At 31.0% G+C, this 25,552-nt stretch overlaps 2 protein-coding genes across 2 annotated transcripts in view; both read left to right on the top strand.

Moving 5' to 3' along the window:
* Positions 1–25,552, top strand: part of LOC114328208 (serine/threonine-protein kinase VRK1) — a 41,778-nt gene that overhangs the window by 1,495 nt on the left and 14,731 nt on the right. Inside the window, exon 3 of the mRNA XM_028276994.2 lies at positions 11,977–12,896. Coding sequence (XP_028132795.1) covers positions 11,977–12,896 — 920 coding nt within the window. The remainder of the gene's footprint in view (positions 1–11,976; positions 12,897–25,552) is intronic.
* LOC126887823 (uncharacterized) lies at positions 14,729–25,550 on the top strand. Its single transcript, XM_050655676.1, has 2 exons — positions 14,729–19,477; positions 19,514–25,550. Exon 2 carries the CDS (start codon positions 19,789–19,791, stop codon positions 20,761–20,763), a length of 975 nt encoding a protein of 324 aa, XP_050511633.1. The 5' UTR covers positions 14,729–19,477; positions 19,514–19,788; the 3' UTR covers positions 20,764–25,550.

Genomic DNA, 25,552 nt, shown 5'->3' with positions numbered 1-25,552 from the left:
TATGTTCCTATTCACAGAACAAACTATGCTTATAACAACTTTTTATCTCAAGCACTAAGATGGGCAAATATTCACCCTTTTTTGTGCAGAAAGCTGAATTCATTTAGGGCCTCAGGCGTATGTTTATTTGAGTAGTTGCGGAATAGATAGTCATTGTAATATGTAAATCTCTTTGTGATATTTATATTTTATTGTATTATTGTAACTATTTTATTATATTTTAGTAATTATTGACACACATAAGTATATTGAAATATTATATTATAAACTTGTAATCATATTGGGCAGCAGCCTGTTGAAAATAAATAAATAAATTTTGATGTTTTGATTTCCACTTCTGAAATCAGGGTTGAAAAAATCATTGTGTTATACAAAACACATGTTTTTTTTGGTTTTAAACATGTTTTATTTTGTTTTTAAATTTTATGTTTTAAACAAATAAAACATGTTTTTTTATTGTTAACATTTTTTTTGTTTAAAACATGCATTTTTATTTTAAATTGTATGTTTTGAAGAAATAAAACTTAGAAAAAAACATTGTTTACATCATATTTTCTTAAACATAATATTAATAATTTTGATTTTAACTTTTCTTTAACATAATGATAAGAAAACCAATTGCATTTAGGACCTATCGCATGGGGGAACCCCAGACTTACTATTTATAAATTCGAATTGCAAGTTAGCTATTATTGCAAGAACGCCAACTGTAAGTTATTTTGTGGTGTTTAGTATTTTTTTGAAACATGCAAATGGCGAATTTTTATACGTGATACGAAGGAGCGTATGGAAATGGTTTTGACCCCAGCTCATTATTTGGCAAATTTGCTTGATAAGAGCTTTAGTGGAAATAAACTTACCATCCATCCATTATAAATTATCATCCAGGAGCATTGTCAATTATTATTAATTATCAGGCAAAGTGTGTACCGTTTAAACCATATACGTTTTCTAAACATTTAATTGAGAATGTAATATGTACCAGAGACTTGGTGGCGTTCTATGAAAAATATGAATACTACAGCATTGGAACTTGCTCAACAGCTCCACACAGCTAATGCATTGTCAGCCAACATAGAAAGACTCTTCTCCTCAACATACGGTTTGTCATTCCAAACTACGTAATCGGCTAGGCAATGTCAAAGCTGCTAAGTTGGTTTCAATTTTTAAAGAGCTTAATTGCACCAGTGATAACGTGACTGATCAGATATCAGATTGACAATTTTAGATTACAAGATTACTGTGACACTGGAACAATTTTGAGAAATTTATTAACCCTTGTATGCAAAATGTTTTGTTTTCCATTTTTTTTAAGGAAGGGTTATTAATAAATAAATAATATGTATGTTGAAAAGTTTTTATAATGTATTTGAGAATTTTTTTCCTATTTATTTATTATTTTAATCAAAACAATGAAAAAACGCTTGTTTAATTTAAGTGTTTTAAACATGTTTTTAAACTGTTTTAAACAAAAATTGTTTTAAACATATACCCATGTTTAAAACGAAACAACCCTGTCTGAAATAGTTCTCAAAATATTAGAAAAATATAATCAGAACATGATGTTTTATTTTAAATGTGTTTTTTGTCATCTGTTACATTTTTTATTCATTTTTATGCACAACAGGTTGAACTACAATTCTTTTAAACAATAATCAAACTGAAGTACCTATACCGGGTGGTAAATCGTCAAACAAGCCATAGGAAACTTGATGGGAAATTCTAAGTTGTTGAAGTCTTGCCTTCCTAATTATTTTACATCAAAAGTCATAAGAAATTATTTGTAGAGAACTGAAATCTCTATTAAAAAAAATGTTAGATTTGTTTTATGAATTAAACACATTCAAAAATTTTGCAAAAATATAATACATTTGCCAGAGTATTACTAGTCAAATCGTGAGAGATTTGACCTTTAAAAATCATACTAACAAGCTGAATTTTGCTGAGAATTTCAATTTTGGGACCCCAAAACGATGCACAAAAATTTTGCCACTCCTAACCCCAGACTTCCCCATAATAATTGCAAAAATCGTGCAATTTTTATTTAACAGCTGTATAGAAACTAACTTCATTTGCCTCAGAATGCAAAGTTGGATACCAAAGCTGCCCTTTTCACCTTTAAAACGCATTTTGATATTTTGTCAATAGGATACTCTAATCAAAAGATATAGAATTTTTACCGCCAAGTTGATACAAATTTTATTTAAAAAATTGATTTCGTGCAATTTTCATTTAATAGCTGTATAGAAACTTTGTCACAGAATGCAAAGTTGGATACCAAAGCTGTCCTCTTCACCTTGAAAACGCATTTTGATTTTTGTCAATAGAATACTCTAATAAAAAAATATAGAATTTTTACTGTCAAGTTGATAAACATTTTATTTAAACAATTGATTTCAAGTGCGTAAATGACGTTCCAAATCGCCAGTGCTTCCAGTGTTGTTACATAGAGGTGTTACATTTTCTACATAAAAAGTGCTAAACATTTTTGGCCAAAATTATCTGAGCTACATTTCTTGTTTGAAAAATTTTTTACTACGGCATGCAGATTATTGCTAAATCGATGTTTTTTGCCCAACCCCCCTTCGAGGGGCGTTTTAAGGGGAAGCCCGGGTTGCATTTTTGTTTTAATTTTCTTTAGTATGGTATGTCTCGAAGCATGGAACTACACACAAACCTACATCACATTCTTTACACATGTATCTCGATACCTTGCGTTTTTTGTCCGTTTCTTTTGTATGCGAACACACAACACATCTTCTGGAGGCAATTTTTGTCCTTTCGGTTGCTGGAACAAATGAAGGAAATTGCTTTTCCTTTAATCTGTATATATACGCTGACATTGATCTGGGATTTTTTACTTGATATTCATATCTGAAATTACCACTGAAACTAATTGCTACTGAAACACGTAGCGACCGGAAATTTCAAGTAATCTATATGCTGCGTGCGCATCTTTCTCTCTAGCCGAGTGTCACATATATCAGTCGGTGACTGATATAAACGACATTCGTCTGTGTGGCAAATTAGCAACTCACGATATATACGCCAGTCGTCTACCTGCCAATTTCATTTTAAAATTTTGGCTGAATAATCATACACTGGTCTTTGTAAACGGGTAAACATGGTGGCACATATATAGGTCAGTCGTCCGTGTGGCAATTTTCTTTCTGTCTGATATATTGGTCAACCGTCCTGAAAGGGTTCATTTGTCAAACAAATCTGACATTTGTTTTTAATAGAGATTTCAGTTCTCTACAAATTGTTTCTCATGACTTTTGATGTAAAATAATTAGGGACGCAGGAATTAACAATTTAGAATTTCCCATTGAGTTTCTCATATGCTATATGGCCCGTTTGACGATTCACCACCCAGTATACAAAGTTCTTTAATACTATGAAGGACCTGATAAATAATATTTCTCCATTCCTTCACGTGTTTAAGGTCTTCCTCCACTTTATTAATCCACCTTATTCTGGGTCTACCTCTTCTTTTGGGACTGATTCATTTTCTGGTCATTACTAGTTTAGGCATTCTGCTCCCTGGCATTCTTTCTACATGTCCCAACCATCTGATTCTGTGACCTGACGAACCTGGTGATGGTAGGTTCTTTGTACACACCCATTAATTTGTTATTGGTTCTTCTCTCCCAACCATCTTCCGTCTTACTTCCTCCAAATACGCGTCTCAATATTTTCCTTTGCCATCTTTCCAGACCTCTTCCTTCTTATTCAATGTCCATATCTCGCAGGCATATGTTATTGTTGGTCTAATTACTGTTTTTTATATTCAGAGTTTAGAAACGTAAACTACCTAATTTTTTTAATCCCTCTTGCCATTCTGATATCGAGCTCTCATTTCTCTTTTCCATTTTCATGAAATACTACATCCAAGATGTTACATTTTTGATGTGTATGTCCCTGTAAGTTGTATCCATATGGAAAACTTTTTTATTATTAATTTTACGAAAAAAAGTTATTCTTTATAAAAAGTTCTGCATGGTTAAACCCAAGATTCAACCATCAGATATCAAATTTTATGAATGTTATACGAGGTATGTCAAACTCAAGAGTAAAGTAGCTTTATTTTTCACAATATTGAAAATTGCTATTATGAAAAGTTGTTTGGAATTAAAAACTATATTCTAACATGCAATTACATCCTTCTAATTGAAAAAATTTTTTTTTGAAAAATTATGGACAACTAACATTATTTTCAGTTATTTCAATTCTCTTCAACTCTTTTATTATTAATTTTACGAAAAAAAGTGATTCTTAATAAAAAATTCTAGATGGTCTAAAACCTAAAATACAACCATCTTATATCAAATTTTATCAATTTTATACAAGGTATGTCAAAAAAGATAAATTTAGATCAAAATTAAAGTATCTTTATAGTTCAGAATATTTCAGTTAGAAGGATGTAATTACATACTGAAACATAGTTTTTAATTCTAAATAACTTTTCATAATAACAATTTTCGATATTGTGAAAAATAAACGTATTTTACTCTTGAGCGAAATTCATATTTTTGACATAACTCGTATAAAATTGATAAAATGTGACATAAGATGGTTGCATTTTAGATTTTAGACCATGCAAAACTTTTTATTAAGAATCACTTTTTTTCGTAAAATTAATAATAAATGAGTTATCTGAACTGAAAATAATGTTTGTTATCCATAATTTTTCAAAAAAAAATTTTTTTCAATTAGAAGGATCTAATTGCATAGGTACTAGAATGTAGTTTTTAATTACAAACAATTTTTCATAATAGCAATTTTCAATATTGTGAAATATAAAGCTACTTTACTCTTGAGTGAAATTCAAACTTTTTGACATACCTCGTATAAAATCCAAAAATATGATATTTGATGGTTAAATGTTAGGTTTTGGACCATGCAGAACTTTTTATGAAGAATAGGTAAGTTTTTTTGTAAAATTAATAATAAAAAAATTTTCCATATGGATACAACTTACAGGGAAATACTTTAGATCTATGCAAAAAACTAATTAGAGTAGTCTTTTAGATAAATATGAATTTTACCCGTTTCTACAGAATAGGGAACTTGCACATTTTTTTTTATTATATAATAATGTTCAGTTTTGTATAAAAATGAGATTTTCAAAATTTCACGCTTCAAAAACTCATAACTTAGAAGTACAAATTTAAAGTCTTCTTTATCTTAAAATAGTTCAAACGACCCGTGACGTCACAGAGTTTAACTATGTGGTTCAGTTTATGGTTATATTTACGTATATTCTTCTTCTTCTTCTTTAGTTTATTGGCCTCCACCTACTTGGGTATTTAGCCAGATCGACGTCGGGGAATAAAGAAAAAATATTTATATTCTAATGACATTTATCGTATGTCATTGTAATAAAATATACCAGTTTGTTGAGATTGCAGTTTGATACAGTTGTTGAAGGAAAGGAAAGAAGGTTTACTATTGAAAATAAAACCATTTTGTAAAAGTACAAATTTTCTATGAATAGTTCAAACGATTAAAAACATTTGTAACGTCACATAACTGTATTTTCTACTGACGTTTATAATGTCTAATTTAAAATTATATATACAATTGGTCTAGAATGTAAACATACAACCCCGTGACGTCACGACGCGTTTTGGGGTGGCTGGTATAAGTTGAATTTTTAGTCGTCTTTTGGGGCCAAACAAAAGACAAACAGAACTTTTTTATTTTTGATACAGGTTCTAAATTATGTTCTGTTGTGATTTATACGATTTTTTTAATTTAAAATTTTATGCAAGTTCCCTATTGTATATACATGTTTAAAATTTTGAGTATTATATGTTTACATTGTCATTTGACAATGACAAAATCATATGCAAAAATGCACAAAAACAAGTAAAATAACAAATAAAATCTAAACTTTTTTGGGTTTTTTTGCAAGAGTATTTTAAAAATTTTTAAATTTAATGTTTCTTTCACTATAACTTTACAAAAATCTATGCGGGACTAAACAGTACATCTAGTTTCAAAATAAAAAAATTAGGTCTCTAAGTGCTTTGGTTACAGAGCTGACATAATGTTAACATTGTCATTAAATGGGACTTCGGGTGCCCTTAACTGGTGCACAACACACAGACATTAAACAGAAGTTAACAGCACAACACAAAATAATTAAAATTTAGTTCTCTGAATGAAATACTCCAGTATATTTACAAAAGCTCCAATAACACTGGTCAACAAAAAAAATTGAAAAAAAATGAACAGACACTCTGATGGGTGTTCTTTACTAATTTTGGGTCGCTGAACTCGAATATGACCTCCGTTTTTTTCCATCACCCTCCATTTTTCCGCTCCCCCCTATTCTTGCCAAAATAGTGGTGAAATAGGTAAATTTCGTTTAATTTCCTCATTTCGCCGCGATAAATGCCAACTTATAGATTAAAATTACAGTAAAATAATGATTAAGATTATGCCCAACGATAAACATAATTGGGGATCCGAGGGGGCGAAAAAAGGGGTATTTTTCTGAAAAAAACGTAAAAAATCAGCATTTTTCAGTATTTTTTTTGGAAAAAAAGCGACATTACAGGCCTTTTGCCATTTTTTACACCTTCCCAATACCCCCTTGAACCGCCTTGCATCATCATATCTCTCTTTTTTACCCTTCCCCCCTTAAAGCCCCCTCGTTCTTCAACAAGAAAAAAAAACATAAATATGGATGTACAAAAAAAAAGAAGTTACCTATTTATTTGAAACAAACTCTTATGTGGTTTTGATTGTATCTGAGAATTATGACAAAAATATGATTAGACAAGGTGGAGGGGGAGAAAAAGTATTGAAATTAATCATAAGGCTAAGCAATCAAAAAGTCTGAAAAAAAACATACCTGCATCTACTTGGAAATTTTTCTCCTTTTGTAAGCGTCCTCCGGTGTTTCTCGAATTTGAGTCCAACAGTATTCCGCCAACATACTAGGGTTCCATTTTCCAGCGTATCTCTTCTTCATTTGGGCAATCTGCTGATGAAATCTTTCACCATGCTCGTCCGAAACGGCTCCACAATTTTCCGGGAAAAAACTCAGGTGGGAGTGGAGAAAATGGACTTTCAATGACATATTGCAACCTAAAGCCTTGTAAGATTTAAGTAGCTCATCAATTCGTTGTTGATAGTCATCTGACCTTTTGTTTCCAAGAAAATTGCGACAAACAAAAACAAAAGATTCCCAGGCTCTTTTCTCTTTTCTTGACAAACTGTTGGAGAAAGCATCGTCATCAAATAACTGTTTAATCTGGGGTCCCACAAATACGCCTTCTTTGATTTTGGCATCACTTATATGCGGAAATTTTTGCTTCAGGTATAAGAATCCTTTACCATCCCTATTTAGATCCTTAACGAATTGTTTAAAAAGGCCCAGCTTAATGTGAAGTGGAGGTATAATGATTTTTTTTTGTCTACTAAGGCACCAAAAGCGATGTTTTTGCAACCGGGAATATCATTCACGCGCAAGGGCCAGTCTTTTCGCACATAATGTTGATCTTTAGCACGGCTGTCCCATTCACAAAGAAAGCAACAAAATTTAGTGTATCCAGCTTGCAATCCAGTTAATATTGCCACTACTTTGAGGTCAGCACAAACATTCCATTGATGATGATCCTAACTAATGTTTTCCAAAATTTTTCTTAGATTGCCATATGTTTCCTTCATACTGGTTGCATAGGCAACAGGGACCGATGGTAGATCATTTCCATCATTAAGTAAAACCGCTTTTAAACTAGTTTTTGAGGAATCAATGAAAAGTCTCCAGTTTTCAGATACGTATGGTATTTTTAGCTCAGTCATTAGTCCTGCAATGTTGTTACAGCTAATTAAATCTTCATCATCATCATCTCGCGAGAAAAAAGAAATGAAGGCGGAATTTCCTTTTCTGAAAAACGTAATATTGACATCTTTCTGCAGGAGATTTTTCTGCTGAAGTCGTGATCCAAGAAGCTCAGATTTTATTTTAGGCAGGTCTAAATCGCGAACTAAGTCGTTCAATTCCTCCTGAGTAAAAAGTTGTGGTTCGTTCGAACCGTTAGGCGTGTAGTCTCCATCTTGGCTCCCATGTGAGGTCTCCTCTTCCAGTGGTGACGCATTCTGTTCAGTTGCTGATTCTTCATCATCTAGGGTGTAGTTTACGGGTGGTATGGGAACAGGCAGCATATTACTATGTTCCACGGGTCTAATTTCCGAAGGGATATTCGGATAAGTGATGGTACGTTTCGATTTTCGCGAAAATCGAGATATTTTCGTCATACAAAAATAACAGTCCTCGGCATGATAAGTGGGCTCACGCCAGACCATTGGTACAGCGAAGGACATCGGACGTGTTTTCCCACGTAACCACGAACTTAAATTAGTGTAACAACTATTGCAACATAATTTTGGGGCCCATGGCTTTTCTTGATCCCCGACTTTGCAACCGAAATAATGCTCATAAGCCTTTTCGAACCATCTTCCATCATTCTTACAAAAACGCGGCATTGTAACTCCAAAAACTTTACAAAGAAATGTACTTGAAGCACAGAAAAAAAACACGTGTGCTAAACGCAAACACCTCACTTTTAAAAACTTCGAGACAGTGTCTCGAACAACACGCTCACTGCAACTGACAGGTGCTTGCTTGCGAATTCAAGTAGTGTAAAAGAGAGAAGAGGGGGGTGAAAAAGAGAGATAGGAAGGTGCAAAGGGGTAGTGGGAAGGTGTAAAAAATGGCAAAAGGCCTGTAATGTCGCTTTTTTTCCAAAAAAAATACTGAAAAATGCTGATTTTTACGTTTTTTTCAGAAAAATACCCCTTTCTTCCCCTTTTTTAGCCCCCTCGGATCCCCAATTATGTTTATCGTTGGGCGTAATCTTAATCATTGTTTTACTGTAATTTTAATCTATAATTTGGCATTTATCGCGGCGAAATGAGCAAATTAAACGAAATTTACCTATTTCACCACTATTTTGGCAAGAATAGGGGGGAGCGGAAAAATGGAGGGCGATGGAAAAAAACGGAGGTCATATTCGAGTTCAGCGACCCAAAATTAGTTAAGAACATCCATCAGAGTGTCTGTTCATTTTTCCATGTTGACCAGTGTAATTCATGTTACAAAAAAAACTGAGAAGTTTGGTGTATAATCACTTTATATAGATAACGTTCCTGTAACACTTTTCATATAAAACATGTGCTTGATTTATGTAGTAACTTTTCTTGAATTGTGTATTGTAATGCACCTGAAACCATCTAATTTGAATTTTTTATAAGCAAATTTAGAAAAGACCCTGCAACACTCATGGAAAAGTCGCCCCGGTAAAATTTAACGAAAGTTTGGTCAATGATAGATCTCAGTGTTTAGATTAAAAAAGTCCATGGGACCTAGGTCTGAAAAACTATTATTCTGAAGCTACAGCCTTCTGAAGTCATTGGATTCAGGTGCTCAGTGTATGTCAAGCTCACTAATTCACAGTAAAGTTAACGAAAATATTTATTATTGAAAGAACTCATTTCCTTCGTGCATATTTGCGTGCTCCATGTGAATCCGTGGTCAAAAATATATGCATCATATGTAAGTCTTTAAAAAACCACAGAAACAGCCTCATAAAACTGAAAAAGAGCGATAGAAAATGTGCTGCTAAGAATTATCATGATTTCACGAATGCTTTACACTTATCCAATACCAGCATAACAGCAGTTTCAGTAACAGCCACATTTCTTAAGAGGATCGGTACGTATTTTCGGCTGCAATGCTATTCAAATGGGGATTCATTTTTTTCGAAATCCTGAAAAAACTAATAAGTATTTTTGAAAAATGTAAACGCAAAATGAAAGATCACGTTATTAGGAAGGGCCGAAAGTCCCTGAGTACTTCTATAATGTTTATTTTAATAAGTTACAGGGGTGAAAAACTAAGAGAAAATTTAGCGTGATTTTTAATTTCAAATATATTATTCAAAATAAACTTTTTATTTATTCTAAGGGACTTTCGGCCCTCGGTAATAATTTAGTCTTTCATTCTGCGTTTAAATTTTTCAAAAATATTTATTGGTTTTTTCAGGATTCGAAAAAAATAAACACAATGCCGTGGTAATATTTTCCAAATCTATCTTTGTCTTACAACGCACTCAGCCGAATATAATATTGTCAGTTAGTCCTGTCGCCAGGGGGGGTACAACGGCCTCCTGTATTCAGATGGACTTACCCAAGTTTTTTTTATGTATTTTGACCCGTAGAACACGAATTTTTTGGGTAACAGTTGATCCGGATGTCGATAAGATTGTTATAAACAAAGAAGTTGAGGAATTACATAACAGCGATTTCTCGCAAAACAAAACATGTTTTTGTATTTTTTGGGCCATTCTAACCAAAAAGTGTTCCTACAAATTTTTTCGTAGGATGCATAGTTTTCGAGATAAACGCGGTGGAACTTTCAAAAAATCGAAAAATTGCAATTTTTGTACCCTCTAACTTTTGATTAAAAAATAAATTAGAAATTCTGCTTACCGCATTTGAAAGTTCAAGTCAAAGTATATCGGTTTTAGTTATTTGCATTGCTAAAAATTTATTATTTTATTGTTAAACGAAAGTATAAACACCTAGTGCTGGAGTGATGTTTTCAATGATTTCTCATTTAAAATCGAACGAGTAGATAGAGTAAGTACAAGTGCAAGCGAGGCTATTTCTACGTAGCATGCATGTAAACGCATGTATTAGGTACGGGAAACACTATGTGTTTATAGCTATGTATATATTCGAAACCGATAGAATTTGACTTGAACTTTCAAATGCGGTAAGCAGAATTGCTATTTTATTTTTTAATCAAAAGTTATTCAGGTTCAAAAATTGCAATTTTTCGATTTTTTGAAAGTTCAACCGCGTTTATCTCGAAAACTATGCATCCTACGAAAAAACTTGTAGGAACATTTTTTGGTTAGAATGGCCCAAAAAATACAAAAACAGGTTTTGTTTTGCGAGAAATCGCTGTTATGTAATTCCTCAACTTCTTTGTTTATAACAATCTTATCGACATCCGGATCAACTGTTACCCAAAAAATTCGTGTTCTACGGGCCAAAATACATAATAAAAACTTGGGTAAGTCCATCTGAATACAGGAGGCCGTTGTACCCCCCTGGCGACAGGACTAAGTAGTGGCTAAAGGTTCTGAACCAAGGCCAGAATAAAATTAAAATATATTGTCAGTCAGACACTGACAATCAGTGACAATTTTAAATATTTGACATTGCATCGGGAATATGTTGAGTTATTGATTAAATATTATTTATATATAATGTATTTGATAAATAATTGATTTAAGACGTGAACTTAATAAAAAGTTATTTATTGTGTATTATTTGTGGGAGATCCAAGCAGAGAATACATCAGGATAATATATTCTGTGATCCAAGTATTTTGTTGTTAAAGATGTTCAAAATTGTAAGCGTTCCATAACAATATATTATTAAAAAATCACTTTAACACTTTTCCTCTTTTCTCGATTGAGTATTAGTTTTTGTTGTACAAATAAATTATTACAATCACTGAATACATAGTTAGTGAAAAAATTATCACATTTATTAACTGAATTAATAATTTGCAATTATAAAAATAACAGTTATCCAAGAACATTCAAAACCCATCTCTTTAAATTAATGATGACATTTTCAAGTAGAATGACATTCTAGTAATGTTTAAATATCCATACCAGTGTGAATTTTACTACACGTAATTTGCCGTGTAAAGACAGAAAAAGTAGGGATACACGTAAAATATTTGCGAATTATGTACCCATAGCCTTAAAGACATAAAATATGTAATAATGGTTAAATCAGTTCTTTTATTTTAAAATTATATTTGTTATCTTCTTTGATTTTGTTGTTGAAACTTTATTAATATTTTTACTAGGTCACTTACACAGTTATTTTTGCTATAGATAAGATTTTTTTGTATTGAATTATTGATTAAAGATTTTTTTTTAGTTGATGACTGGAAGAAAGAACACGATTTACAATTCATAGGAATGCCACATTATATAGCATCTGGCTCGTGTTTTCATAATAATGAAAAATATCGCTTCCTTTTATTGCCAAAATATGAAAGAGATCTTGGCCGAATTCTTAAAGAAAAGAAAGTGTTTAATATAAAAACTGTATCAAACATATGCATACATATTATAGATGTTTTAGAATATATTCACAGTAAAGGTTATGTTCATTCAGATATAAAGGCATCTAATATAATGTTGGGTAACCAAACTAAATCAAAAGTATCAAATCAAATAATACGTTTCGCCAGACCATGTAGATCAAGGCAAAAAAATGTAATTCAATATACTGCTACTAGAACTAGTTCTAGAACACTTATGAGAAGTACAAGAAATCTTAGGCCTTTAAGTGCTGTGAGTTATATAGATGATATACCATATTTAGAGGAAGTATTAGATATACATGAAAGAAAAAAATCACCTGCCGATTTCCTATCAGATGACTCAGCTTATTCTTCAGACGAAATGCCAGAAACTGAAAATAATGATCTAAACCAAGTTTACTTAGTAGATTTTGGACTTGCCTCCAAATTTTTACAGTCCAATGGAGAGCACAAGGAATTTTCTCCAGATGAAAGAAAAGCACATGCCGGTACAGTTTTATTCTGTTCTAGAGATGCCCATAAAGGTATTCCCTCCCGTAGGTCCGATTTGGAAAGTTTAGCTTACAACATGGTTTATTGGTTGACTGGTACTTTGCCATGGATAGAAGACTTGGAACAACCAGGTGAAGTAGAAAAGAAGAAAATTCGCTGTTTTAGGAACATTAAATGTTTTTTGGATTTGTGTTTTAATAACAATTTTCCCCGTTTTGTCTTGGAATATTTTGAATATTTAGATAAACTACAGTTCACGGTAAGTTTTTTCTTTTGCTAGATTTGGGTAGGTATGTTTAATTTTTTGTTTGTTTAAATTGGAAATATATATTCACATTTGTTATTTTTCCAGAGCATCCAAAATTTACTGAGGTGAGTTTTTTTAAAAACTGACTAAACACCAAGAGAAAGTTTTAAAATATATCATTTCTTTCATTTGCCTAGCTATAATAATATTGAGAGTTGTACATTTATTGAATTTTACATAAGTACATGTTTAAGATTTAACCCTTTTTAATAAACACTTTCTTGAAAATCAGTATAATTTACATTCTTATATTATTGACGGTGCATGATTATGTCATTACACAAAATATCAAATTAACATTTGTATTTACATTAACTCATTGGTTCATAATTTTTTTCAGTTCATTCTGTATTATTTTGCAACAACTTATTATTTCTTCCATTTTAATATGTAACTCAATAAAAAGGATAAATTGTATGTGAACATTTGAACATTATACTGCGCAAATATGAGTAGAATATTTTGGTTTGTCATTTAGTGATGGTGTGTCTTCATTATTGGGACCGTGCAATTTCGGCAAAGCGACACCTATTTCTACGCTCTGCAACTTTATTCGCACTTTTAATTATATTGGCCAATTATATTAGTCCTGGTTACTGGATAATTGTCAAGGCCATAGCCCAAAAAAATAATAAGAAAAAATAAGATTCAGGTTATCTTATTAAAACGTAAACAATTGTATATCATATACAGTATGTCCCTGTAAGTTGTATCCATATGGAAAACTTTTTTATTATTAATTTTACGAAAAAAGTTATTCTTTATAAAAAGCTCTGCATGGTCCAAAACCTAAGATTTAACCATCAAATATCAAATTTTTTGAATATTATACGAGGTATGTCAAAAAGTTTGAATTTCACTCAAGAGTAAAGTAGCCTTATTTTTCACAATATTGAAAATTGCTATTATAAAAAGTTGTTTGGAATTAAAAACTGTATTCTGGTATGCAATTACATCCTTCTAATTGAAAATTTTTTTTTTGAAAAATTATGGATAACTAACATTATTTTCAGTTATTTTAATTCTGATAACTCTTTTATTATTAATTTTACGAAAAAAAGTGATTCTTAATAAAAAGTTCTGCATGGTCTAAAATCTAAAATACAACCATCTTTTGTCAAATTTTATCAATTTTATACGAGGTATGTCAAAAAATATGAATTTCCTCAAGAGTAAAATACGTTTATTTTTCACAATATCGAAAATTGTTATTATGAAAAGTTATTTAGAATTAAAAACTATGTTTCGGTATGTAATTACATCCTTCTAATTGAAATATTCTGAACTATAAAAGTACTTTACTTTTGATCTAAATTTATCTTTGTTGACATACCTCGTATAAAATTGATAAAATTTGATATAAGATGGTTGTATTTTAAGTTTTAGACCATCCAGAACTTTTTATTAAGAATCACTTTTTTCCGTAAAATTAATAATAAAAGAGTTATCAGAATTGAAATAACTGAAAAAATAATGATAGTTATCCATAATTTCTCAAAAAAATTTTTTTTCAATTAGAATGACGTAATTGCATATAAGAATATAGTTTTTAATTCCAAACAACTTTTCATAATAGCAATTTCTAATATTACGCAAAATAAAGCTACTTTACTCTTGAGTGAAATTCAAACTTTTTGACATACCTCGTATAATATTCAAAAAATTTGATATTTGATGGTTAAATCTTAAGTTCTGGACCATGCAGAGCTTTTTATAAAGAATAACTTTTTTTCGTAAAATTAATAATAAAAAAGTTTTCCATATGGATACAACTTACAGGGACATACTGTATATCATATTATATAATAATTGCATATCATATCAATATTGTGGAGCAACATATAATTTTTCTTCTTCAATGACAGTAGATATGAAATGTACGTCAATTTGACAATTTCAATTGACAATATGAATTATAAGAAAGTTACAATATTTCTCCACTATTCGCGCACGATCGTTTCACGTATCCCTTCCAAGTACTTGCACACCGCGAATAGGCGTCCTTTTTTCATGGTATAGTTGGATTAGTCTGTACATTTGCATGATTTATTTTCTTCTTCATATTTATTTCTTCTCAGTAACCAGCTTTTGTTGTATTTCAATTTTGAGGTGGCTAAATATATTATGGATATCTTTGAAATGTGCAATGAGCAAGCAACAACTTGCTTTTGTATGACAGTTCTTATTATTTGTATATTTATATGAACTATTGATGACAATTGTAGTGTGGTGTTTATTTTTTTGGTCTTTGCAAATTTATATGAACCCTAGCCATGTGACTTATTTTATTTGGCGCCTTCATCCCTGGCCGAAGGACAAGAATATGTTAAAAAACTTCTTGTTGCGTCTTGCCTTCGTGATATGCTTATTTGATGAATATTTTATTTTTCTAGTATGTTTTATATGTCATCAGGTTTCTCGTGATATAGGAACCGTTTTAAGGTTCCATTATACAGAGAGATTCAAAATTATGGAATAAATAATTCATTTTTTCAAGAAAAGGCCACTTAGGAGAAAAATCCCGTGACAGGTCGATTTTGATTTTTAAATTATGATTGTTTGACATACAGTGGAACCCCGATAAGTCGGCCTCCGATAACCCGGAAGTCCGGCTAACCCGCATCGATTTTCATGAGACAAAACATTTTTTCACTCTGACTTAGTTTGTTACCAAGAAATAAACAATACTGTATACAACTGTACGTAATTTAGATGTACTGTGCATATGTATTTCATGTTTTTGCGATTATAATGATAATGAGTATTTGTTTATTTATATGTATTTTATTAATTTTTACCATATTCTCCGGCTAACCCGGATCGGCCGCGGTCCCGATTAATCCGACTTATTGAGGTTCCACTGTACATAAATTATAGTAGTGACGTCATCCATCTGGGTGTGATGACGTAATCGATGATTTTTTAAATGAGAATAGGGGTCATTTGCTAGCTCATTTTAAAGGTTATTCAATTCGTTATTCAGTAATATAAACGTTAGCTTAATTGTTCCCATTGTTTTCATTCTGGTGGGGTGTAGAATAGCATTATGTTGTTTTATATGCCATTAGAGTGAAAACTTAGTCTTTTTGTTAGCAGTTGCCGCTAGGGCATCTATGCCATTTCGTTCGTTGCAATCCGGGACTGCATGCTGGGGTTTGTTTTGGTTGGATCAGGGAGAGCAGCATATGTGCCTCCTGATGAGAGACTAAGTTTCGAAACCGGTAGGGGTGCTTGCAGCACTCTCTGATTAGACTAGAATATGGTTCGGCTGTGTTTTCGTTTTGCAACGAAATTGAAAATGGTTATTCATTTTTGATTAGCTTAATTATTTATACAAGGCGTCCAAAAATTATTTTTTAAATTAAAATAATTGACACAAAAAGAAGAATGTATTTAATTTATTTAATTCAAAATATATTTTACTATTGTTAGAAAACAAAAAGTAACTTCATTGGTTGTCTTGTTTTTCTATTTTTGAACTGGTTTTCAATTATTGGTTGCTTTTTTTTTGTAGCTTTTGTGTTTTGTTTTTCTATCGCAGCAGCTATTTTCGTCTACTCAAAATAAAAATATTCATTATTATTAATGATACATATACATCTTATTTAATATGAATTGAGGCGTTGAGTGCAAAAGTAACCCAAATCCAAAATACATATTGTAAATTCTAACATTTTTTAAACTAAATAATGTATGGTTAACTTACATTGTAATACTTTTAATTTGTGTAAATTGATGTTAGATGTATAATTTATTGATATAATATAAAAAATAAGCACTTAATTTGGGGTTGGATTATGGTAGGGGAGCCCAAGCGGGTATTTTTGCAGTAACTCGAGCGCGTCAGATTATCATATGGGAAAAAACCAGGCACCCCGTAGATGTACATTTACCATATATATTGGCTCTAAACACAGGGGAGTTCGTTAAGGGGGGGGCCGAAAAAAATCTATCCTTAGAAAAACTCGAAATCGTCAGATCAAGATAAGGCAAGTTAAGTACCTACATGCAAAACAGTGTATATTTAAAAAATCTGACGATTTGGGCGGGGGCGTAAGGAAATGGGTGAGTCACAAAGTTTCACAAGAAAAAAGCGAATATTTCGCGAAATGAACGATAGATCTAAAAACTAAAAAATACGTGCCCAATATTTGTCAAAAATTTATCGAATGATACCAAACACGACTCCCCACGGAGAGGGGTGGGGGTAAATTTTAAATGCGAATTCCGCGATATTTCGCGAAATGAACATCAGATCGAAAAACTGAAAAATACACTTATTCAATATGTTTGAAAAATCTATCGAATGACACCAAACACGGCCCCCCACGGAGGTGGGGTGGGGGGTTACTTTAAAATTTTAAATAGGAGCCCCCATTTTTTATTGTAGATTCGGATTCCTTACGTAAAAATAAGTAACTTTTATTTGAAATCTTTTTTCGAATTATGGATAAATGGCGCTATAATCGGAAAAAACGATTGTTGGAAATGGAAAATTAAATTAAAAATGGAAAGTCCCCACTAAAATGGAAAACTTTACTTAACTTTTTTTGGTTTTAGAACCTACTCTTCACAACCCAATAGGTCCCCAAAGCGCTTGAGTGACTGCATATTTAGCATACTTTCCTCCCCTACTATTAGTTTTGAATTGATGATTTTATCATATTTTGTTAATGCAATAAAGGCTTGTAAACTGTATTTATTAGCAATTTTTCTCATTGGTTACCATCAACTATAATGCTCACGTCTTATGTAACATTTTACCTATGTATAAGTTATGTAAAACTTCATGATTAAGTAGAATATCTAGAAATTCTATTAAATCTGTGTTTATTGGCTATCTTTAGACACTTCCATAGGTATGTGACATATCACCATGTTACTAATATTACGTATCATCATATTGGCGTAATTAAAGAAGACATCTTCGCGTTGTTTGAATGTTTTTATTGCATAAAGGCAGGTTTTCCTTATTGTAGCTTAGTTGTATTCACAAAATCTCGTACTTTTCTCCTATTTCTGAGGCTTTATGTGAGTAAACAACTTTTCTAAACCTGGCATGGACAAAAAAATCTCTGGATCTCACTGCTACTACATAAAATGGTTCTTCTTTATGTTTCAGACACTACTTACATCCAATCATTGGGAAAGTAAGTGTTTTTAAGTTATATTAAAGTTGCATTTCTTTCCTCCACATTTATCGCTGTGTATAATAATTTTTTTGTTGCAAATATCAAAACAAAATGTTAAAAGTACCAGTGGAAATCGTTGTCAGTGTTGAAGTTTTCTTGGAAAATTAAAACTAAATTTTAAATAATGAGTGAGAAAATAAATTAACTAACTGTTTAATAATGAGTGAGCGAATACATTTCTGGTTGAAAATTGGCATCGCTGCATAAAAAACTCATTGCATTGTCTTATGTTCTATATACTGAAAAGACAAGGTGAGACGGACTATATATATATAAACGTAAGTTATATGTATAAACTTATCATTCCGTTTATGCATTTAACTTATTGTTGAACATTTTATGGGTGGCCACTTTTGCGCCTAACGCCTCAATTACACTCAAGATACCCATTTTACTAACCCTACGTTTAATGATTTTGTTTCATAACAATTATTAAGTTATTGCTTTTAGCAATTAAAATAATTTTGGTATTCTTTCTACAGATTTTGATGTTTCCAGTTTATTTGTTTTATTATTACTTATTTTCAAGCATTTTAATTTTCTGGATATGTATGAATCAATACATGATAAATATATGATGATAACCATAACAATATTATAGATAACAAGTGAACAATTAAACAAGTACATAACAATTACGTGAATAATATTATTACTAGTGTATCTATATCAATTGAATAATAATATTAAGTATGGATCATATTCCAGATACACATTATCACAAATACCAGCTTGAGCTGCTTGTGTGATAAACCACTTCATTATTTGAATTCTATATGAACACTATTTCCACATTCTTTCTTCACATTTTAATATGACTTACACGCACTATCTTGTTTTATTTTATAATATGCAATATTGATTTGAAATTTAACAACGATTTAATATATGTACAACCATATAACTTTATATATAATAATTCTGTGAATTTAGAAAAAACAGTTAAAAACTTTTTAAAATAAGTTCACTCCTCTCTTCTTTCAATAAATAGTCAGACAAATTCCAATATCTTTTAGATAAAAATCTATTCTTATAACAATTAACAAAATTTTAAAAATATATAAGTAATGTATGTGTTACAGTTCAAGTTGATTCTCAATTAGAGTTGACTATTCCTAGTTGGAGTCGACTCCAACTAAAACGATCAGTAAAACTTGATTTGAAAAATTCAATTCAACTTTTACTAGTTTGAGTTGACTATTCCTGAATCGATTCAGTAAATGTTGATTATACGAGTATAATCTCACGCTTTTTTGATGACCGTTTCAACTACTTATTATGATTTGAACATATAGGCCAGAAAATGAAGCTGAAAAAATGGCAAAACCTCGCAATTTTTTCGTCCAGCATCGATTTATACAAAAAATTTGGAATTAGGTTCATTTTACCCTCTATTTCATTTTCTATATTGGGCCGTTGTACGCTTTTGGTTTTTTAAGGTTGATAACTACCCCTAATTATTATAATTATAATTTATTACTAGAACCATAGGAAAAAATATAAACTATCTGCAGGATATACATAAGTTATCAATTTTAGATCTAACTCATAAATATTGGACAAAGAAAAAATGTCCCCTTCTTGTAGATAGTTACTTGAAAATATCTCAATACCGAAGTACTTTCTATATTTATGAAAATCAAGTTTCACCTATGTATTCCCATGTATTAGAAGAAATTTTCTCAAAACAAATTACTACTTTTTTTATGGATATTAATTTAAATCCAGCCGTTTTTCAGTCATTTATACTTCATAAATGGCCACATTATCAGTTTTACTATACAGATGGATCCAAAGTACAAAACAAAGTAGGATGTGCAATAATCAATATTCAAAGTGGATTTAAAAAATTATTCAAATTGCCTTGTGAATCATCGATATACACCGCTGAAATGATAGCGATACTTTTTGCTTTAAGACACATATTTAGTAACGAACCCTATAGCTGCATAATATTTACAGACAGTAAGAGTGCCGTTGATAGACTAACTAACGTACATAAGTACCAACAACTCGATCATATAGAACTGGAAATTATGACTCTTTATAATAAAATTGCAAATTTAGGAAAAAACATCATTATATCATGGATAAAGGGACACGCAGGCATTAGGGGTAACGAAATAGTAGACAGGCTAGCCAAATCCGCCCTAGAAATAGGCGAAGAACTTCCCATGAACTTACTACCCATTTCGGATATTGATATTATTAGTAGACGACACCAAAAAGAAAATTGGCAAAGGTATTATCGAAACACGAGAACTGGTAGTAATTACAAACAAATGCGACCTGAAATTCCCATTAAAAGATGGTTTCATTCTGTATCAAATCGCCATTTCATAAGAGTTATAAATGGATTGAGATGTAATCATGCTCTTACCCCCATTCATATGTACAGTCTGGGTCTCACAGAGTCACCTAACTGTGAGTGTGGAAAAGAAGGTAATCTACTACATATTCTCCTCGAATGTTCACATCAATCAGTAAATATAAACAAATTTTATGATAATCTTAATATATTAAAAATTCCACTTCCCGTCTACCTGAACAATTTGATATTTTCTGAAGATATTAATATATTAAAAACAATTTACGAACATATCAAAAATTGTAAATATAGATTGTAGCAATAAAATTTACCCTGTATTTAAGAAATTTTGTTAAAACAAAGCAGGCATGTTTGTTAAAACAAAACAAACATGTTTGTTTTGTTGTTATTTTGTTTTAAATCCTGTAGATTTAAGTAATTATTGTATATTATAATTGAAAAAAGAAAAGAACAAAAAAAAAGAGTAAAAGAAAAGAAAAAAAACAGAAAAAATAAAAAAAAACTAAGAAGATCTAAACCTCCGCGAGGATGAATCGGGTTTACGTCTTAGCGTAGTAAAAAAAAAACAATTTATAAAAAATAACAAAAAAAAATTAATAAAAAAAAACAAATTAACAATATAAAAAAAATGCAAAAAAAAATGAACAACCAAAACAGAGTATTATTTAGATAATAATTGTAGATAATAATGTTAGTTTGTTATGTATTTAGAGTTAGAAATACAGAAAAAATTCCTCTGATTGAAAAATCAAATTTTTTTGTTTTTAAAATAACAAAATGTCTGGCTAATTGGCTCGGCCAAGGCCATCAAATTCACTCAAAAAAAAACTACCCCTAATTGTAAAAATATTATAAAATAACATTTTAAACTTTAATATGGTCAACAATTGGTTTTTATTTGTTAAATAATGATTGTTTTATGCTTTAGGATATAATATCATAATATTTCAACTCTTAAATCCACCCTTGTTGGAGCTATATATAAAAAATGTATTTATCCTAAAAGAATGATTCCGGCTTGCATCGATTTGCATAAAAATTTGGGATTAGGATAAGGATCATCTCACCCTGTACTTCATATTATATATCATGCTCAAGGGCGTTGATTATTTTTAGGGGTGTAAACTACCTGTTATTGTCAAAAATTATATAAAAACATTGTAAACCATGGATAAAATTTGGTCTTGATTGGTTAAATAATGATTGTTTTATACTGTAGGATACAATATAACATTTCAACCCTTAAAAATCACCCTTAATAACATTGCAATTTTTATAAGTAAGTCAATCTTCTTGGGTGTATTGATAATACATATATAAAAAGAATTACAGAAGGCCGAAGATCAATTTTAATTAGGGGGTAGTTTTCACTGATTTTTTCTTAGAAAAAAGTAGGTACCGACCTTATTTTGATCGTAAGTCACTCAATTTTTATGCTAGAAACTTTTTTTTAAAGGTCTAATTGTATACGTGAAAAAATATTCTGTAAGTTTTCCTCGAAAAATGCAAAATTTTTCCGTTATTTGGCTTTAAATATTTCAAATTATGCATTTGACGAAAAATCTAACCTTTAACACGCTGTATCTCAGTTTGTATTGGTTGTAGAAAAATTATAAAAAAAAGGATTTTGTTTGTGTTTCTAAAAAATACAATTTTTAAAGCTACAGTTTTTTTATTAAATGTATATTTTTTGAATTATTATCAAAAATCCCTCTAAAAATATCGATTTTTTCGTCGAAAAACTGTTACTTTCAACCGCGAATAACTCGAAAAATGTTAGTTTTACGAAGAAACCTTAAAGAACATTTTTTTCTTAGAATTATATTTTCCATCGATTTCCATGGTTAAAATGTAATGAAAAATTCCCGCCCCCGAGATGGGGTGACAACCACCCCTAAGGCTTTAGCGTACAGTGGCATGATATAAAAAATAATCATTGGGCTGTTCCCTACCTTCTGTGAAAATTTTAAGTAGGACGAAAAAATTGCGAGCAAACATGCTTCATTTCCTGGCCTAATATGCAGTCCAGTAACCTCTAGAATCGGTTGTTTGTGTGAATCAACTCTTACTAAATGGCATTGGGAAGAGTATACTTTAACTAGTTGGAGTCTACTTTTGAGCCGTTTGAGTTGACTCGAACTAGAAATAGTCAACACCAACTGGATAATCAACTTAAACTGTAACATATGTACAAATTAAATTTGTTATTATATTAACGTTTTGCTCTATATGTTCAGGCAGTTTCTTTACCTGATTGCTTATCATTTTTGTAGGTTTCTACAGCTTCCAGTTGTCTTCATTATGAGGCAGATTAATATATTTTGTTTCAGGTTTTTGCATTAATATGCTGTTTAACTTTACAGTCTTTCCTTGATTTTTTGTTTAAGAATCAACTTTTCAGGACCTTACAATTATTATAAAAATAAATATTGTTAAACAGCTGTATATTTGGGTAAAGTTTTACAATCTTTTACGGGAATAAAATCGTATAAAAAATAATAACTTTATTAACATTGGAAACTCAGGAAGCCGTTGTCAAAATAAACAATTAATATACAGTCCGTACAATATACATACCGTTACACGTCATTCGCGTCATAGCCCGTGACGTCACATGTTACCAGCACGAAATACATATGTAAGTCGTAGGTGTGTTCCTTTTTAGAATCGTTTAGCTGAGTACACTGAAATTACAGCCATTAGACATACGAAACAGTCTATTGAGGATCAATTTACGCATATGCTTCAATTTTGCTAGTTAGAAATGGTTGCATTTTGAGGTTTGTTTGAAATAATCACCTTTCTTTTATATTAAAACTAAATGCTAAGTTATATTAAAATCTTACGTATTAAAAGCATGTTGATTATATTATCTCGGGGACTGTTCACTAGCAAAATTAGAGAATATGCCAAGGTTGATCTTCTAATTGAGGACTTTTAGTTGACACCTACCTCGACTTGGCAATGGCGTGAGACGTGATGACAATTTTTATTAAGTATACTTCGTCTAATTTACTTACCGTTGCACGTCATCCGCGTAATAGCCTGTGACGTCACGTGATACCAACACGAAATATTTAGGCGGTAGGTGTGTTCTTTTTTAGAATCATTTTGCCTAGTACACTGGAATTACAGCCACTAGACATATTTTATTATATACGCGTAGAAATAATATTTGAAGATTTGTATTAATGTTAACCTAAAGAAATACACAATAATATGTTTCATTTAATTTTTATAAATGGATTATAAAGCGTTTTTATGAAGCACATTTGCTCGGAACACACTGTAACTGTAATCGAACGAAAGTGACATTTTAGAATAAATTGGTAACATTTATTTGACAGTTGCGGTGATGACACTTCATATTTCTTTATATTCTTTACTGTAGTTTTATTATATTTACTGTTTTTATTATTTACTTTAACGTAAGATGATAACTTAATTCTTGTTTTCTATTTCTAAAGTTTTTATTTATTTACAGTGAATATTAATTTGTTTTGTTGTATAATCCATGTTTACAATAATTATGTGATCTATTTGATTTAAAATGGATTCAGGATTTATACTTTGGCAACTATGTCAACTTAGATCTCTGGCGTAGATAATGACGTGCAACGGTAAGTGAATTAGACGGACTGTATAGTATTATCTCACGGTCTTAATCTTAGTGTAAAGTTTTCCCACTTGCTCCACATTGGTTTCATGTTTAAAGTGCATGTAAGGCCGTGTTCTCACCAAAAGCAACCGGCGAACGCAACGCAATTGCAATGAGTCCGCAACTTTAGTTGAGTTGCTCTGGTGTACTTACTGAAATCAACTGTTTTGAAGTCTCTTGTTTCGGTAGTCGTGAACAAAATTCAAAATTCTTGCTGTCTCGTCCGCCATGACTAAGCTATTCTTGGCAACTGCAGACCGCAAATGGCGACAGCGACGCGGCATGCGCGGTAGTTGCGTTGCAGTTGAGTTGCCTTAGAAGTAGGTGGAAACATGTGTATTTAAACATTAGCGCAGTGTTGTGTTGCAATTGCATTGCGGTCGCCGTTTGCTTGGAAATATTTACTTCTTTTCAAAACTAAAAGAAGATCTAAAAAAATTAAACTAGAATCACTAAACATCGCAAATTGCTTGTAATATTTAAATTAATAGCCGAAATTTTTCGTTAAACTGCAATACGTTACTACCGCGTAAATTTTGTTACTAAGCATCAAATATCTATAACTATTCATATAGTGGTGAACAGGCCCACGGGTGCCCATACAACCATTTTTAGGGGGGGGGGGGCAGACGTGAGGATGTTGCTTATTATATATTTTGTATACTTTGGATAACCATATACAGTTTAAAGGATTCGAAAAGCTAGGTTGGGACACGGCCCCGGGTGCCCATAGACAAGCCACTATACTGTTCCAAAATATCGCACACTCTAAGATTCAGTGTCCAGTTCTTTTAATACACTGGTGTAATATATCAGGCTGAATAAAAACATTAAATAAAAAAGGAGAGAAAGTAATATGTACTGTTTTCGAAGTCAAATCAAGGGATAGATTTGACAGGGAAATACTAGTCATTAATAAATAAGGTCATTATCGTGTGTTTTGACAACGGCTTAGAAACATTTTTATCATACTCTTTCTAATTGTTTAGACCATTGTTAGTGTACAAGAAATAATAAAATAAAAATATTATAAATTGTAATGCTAATTCTAATTTGAATAAATAACTAACGCTCAAAATATATTGATGAACTTTGTTTATAATTTTGATGGTTTCCCAAATATTTGGCATTTATTTTTTCCAGAAGTCAAATACATACAAAACACAAATATACAGCTCAACAATTATCAAATTTTTTGGGTTCTTAACTATCGAGTACAACAATATGAAACCGTTTATTTGAAATGATTATTAGAAGCGTATTAACGATTTTTTGCTGTGATCTAAGAAATTATGAGGGTACTCTGCTTTTATCTAGATAACCTACTGAGATTTTTTTTTGTTTTGCAGCATTTTTAACATTCTAGGAAAATACAATTCAATATATTTTTTAGATATCGTAACACAAATAGTTATCAAATATTTATGTT

Source organism: Diabrotica virgifera, chromosome 1, assembly GCF_917563875.1.
Source record: "Diabrotica virgifera virgifera chromosome 1, PGI_DIABVI_V3a".
In the NCBI taxonomy this organism is placed as follows: Eukaryota; Metazoa; Arthropoda; class Insecta; order Coleoptera; family Chrysomelidae; genus Diabrotica; species Diabrotica virgifera.
The sequence above is the reverse complement of the archived record's forward strand: the minus strand, read 5'-3'. Positions and strand labels throughout refer to the sequence as shown.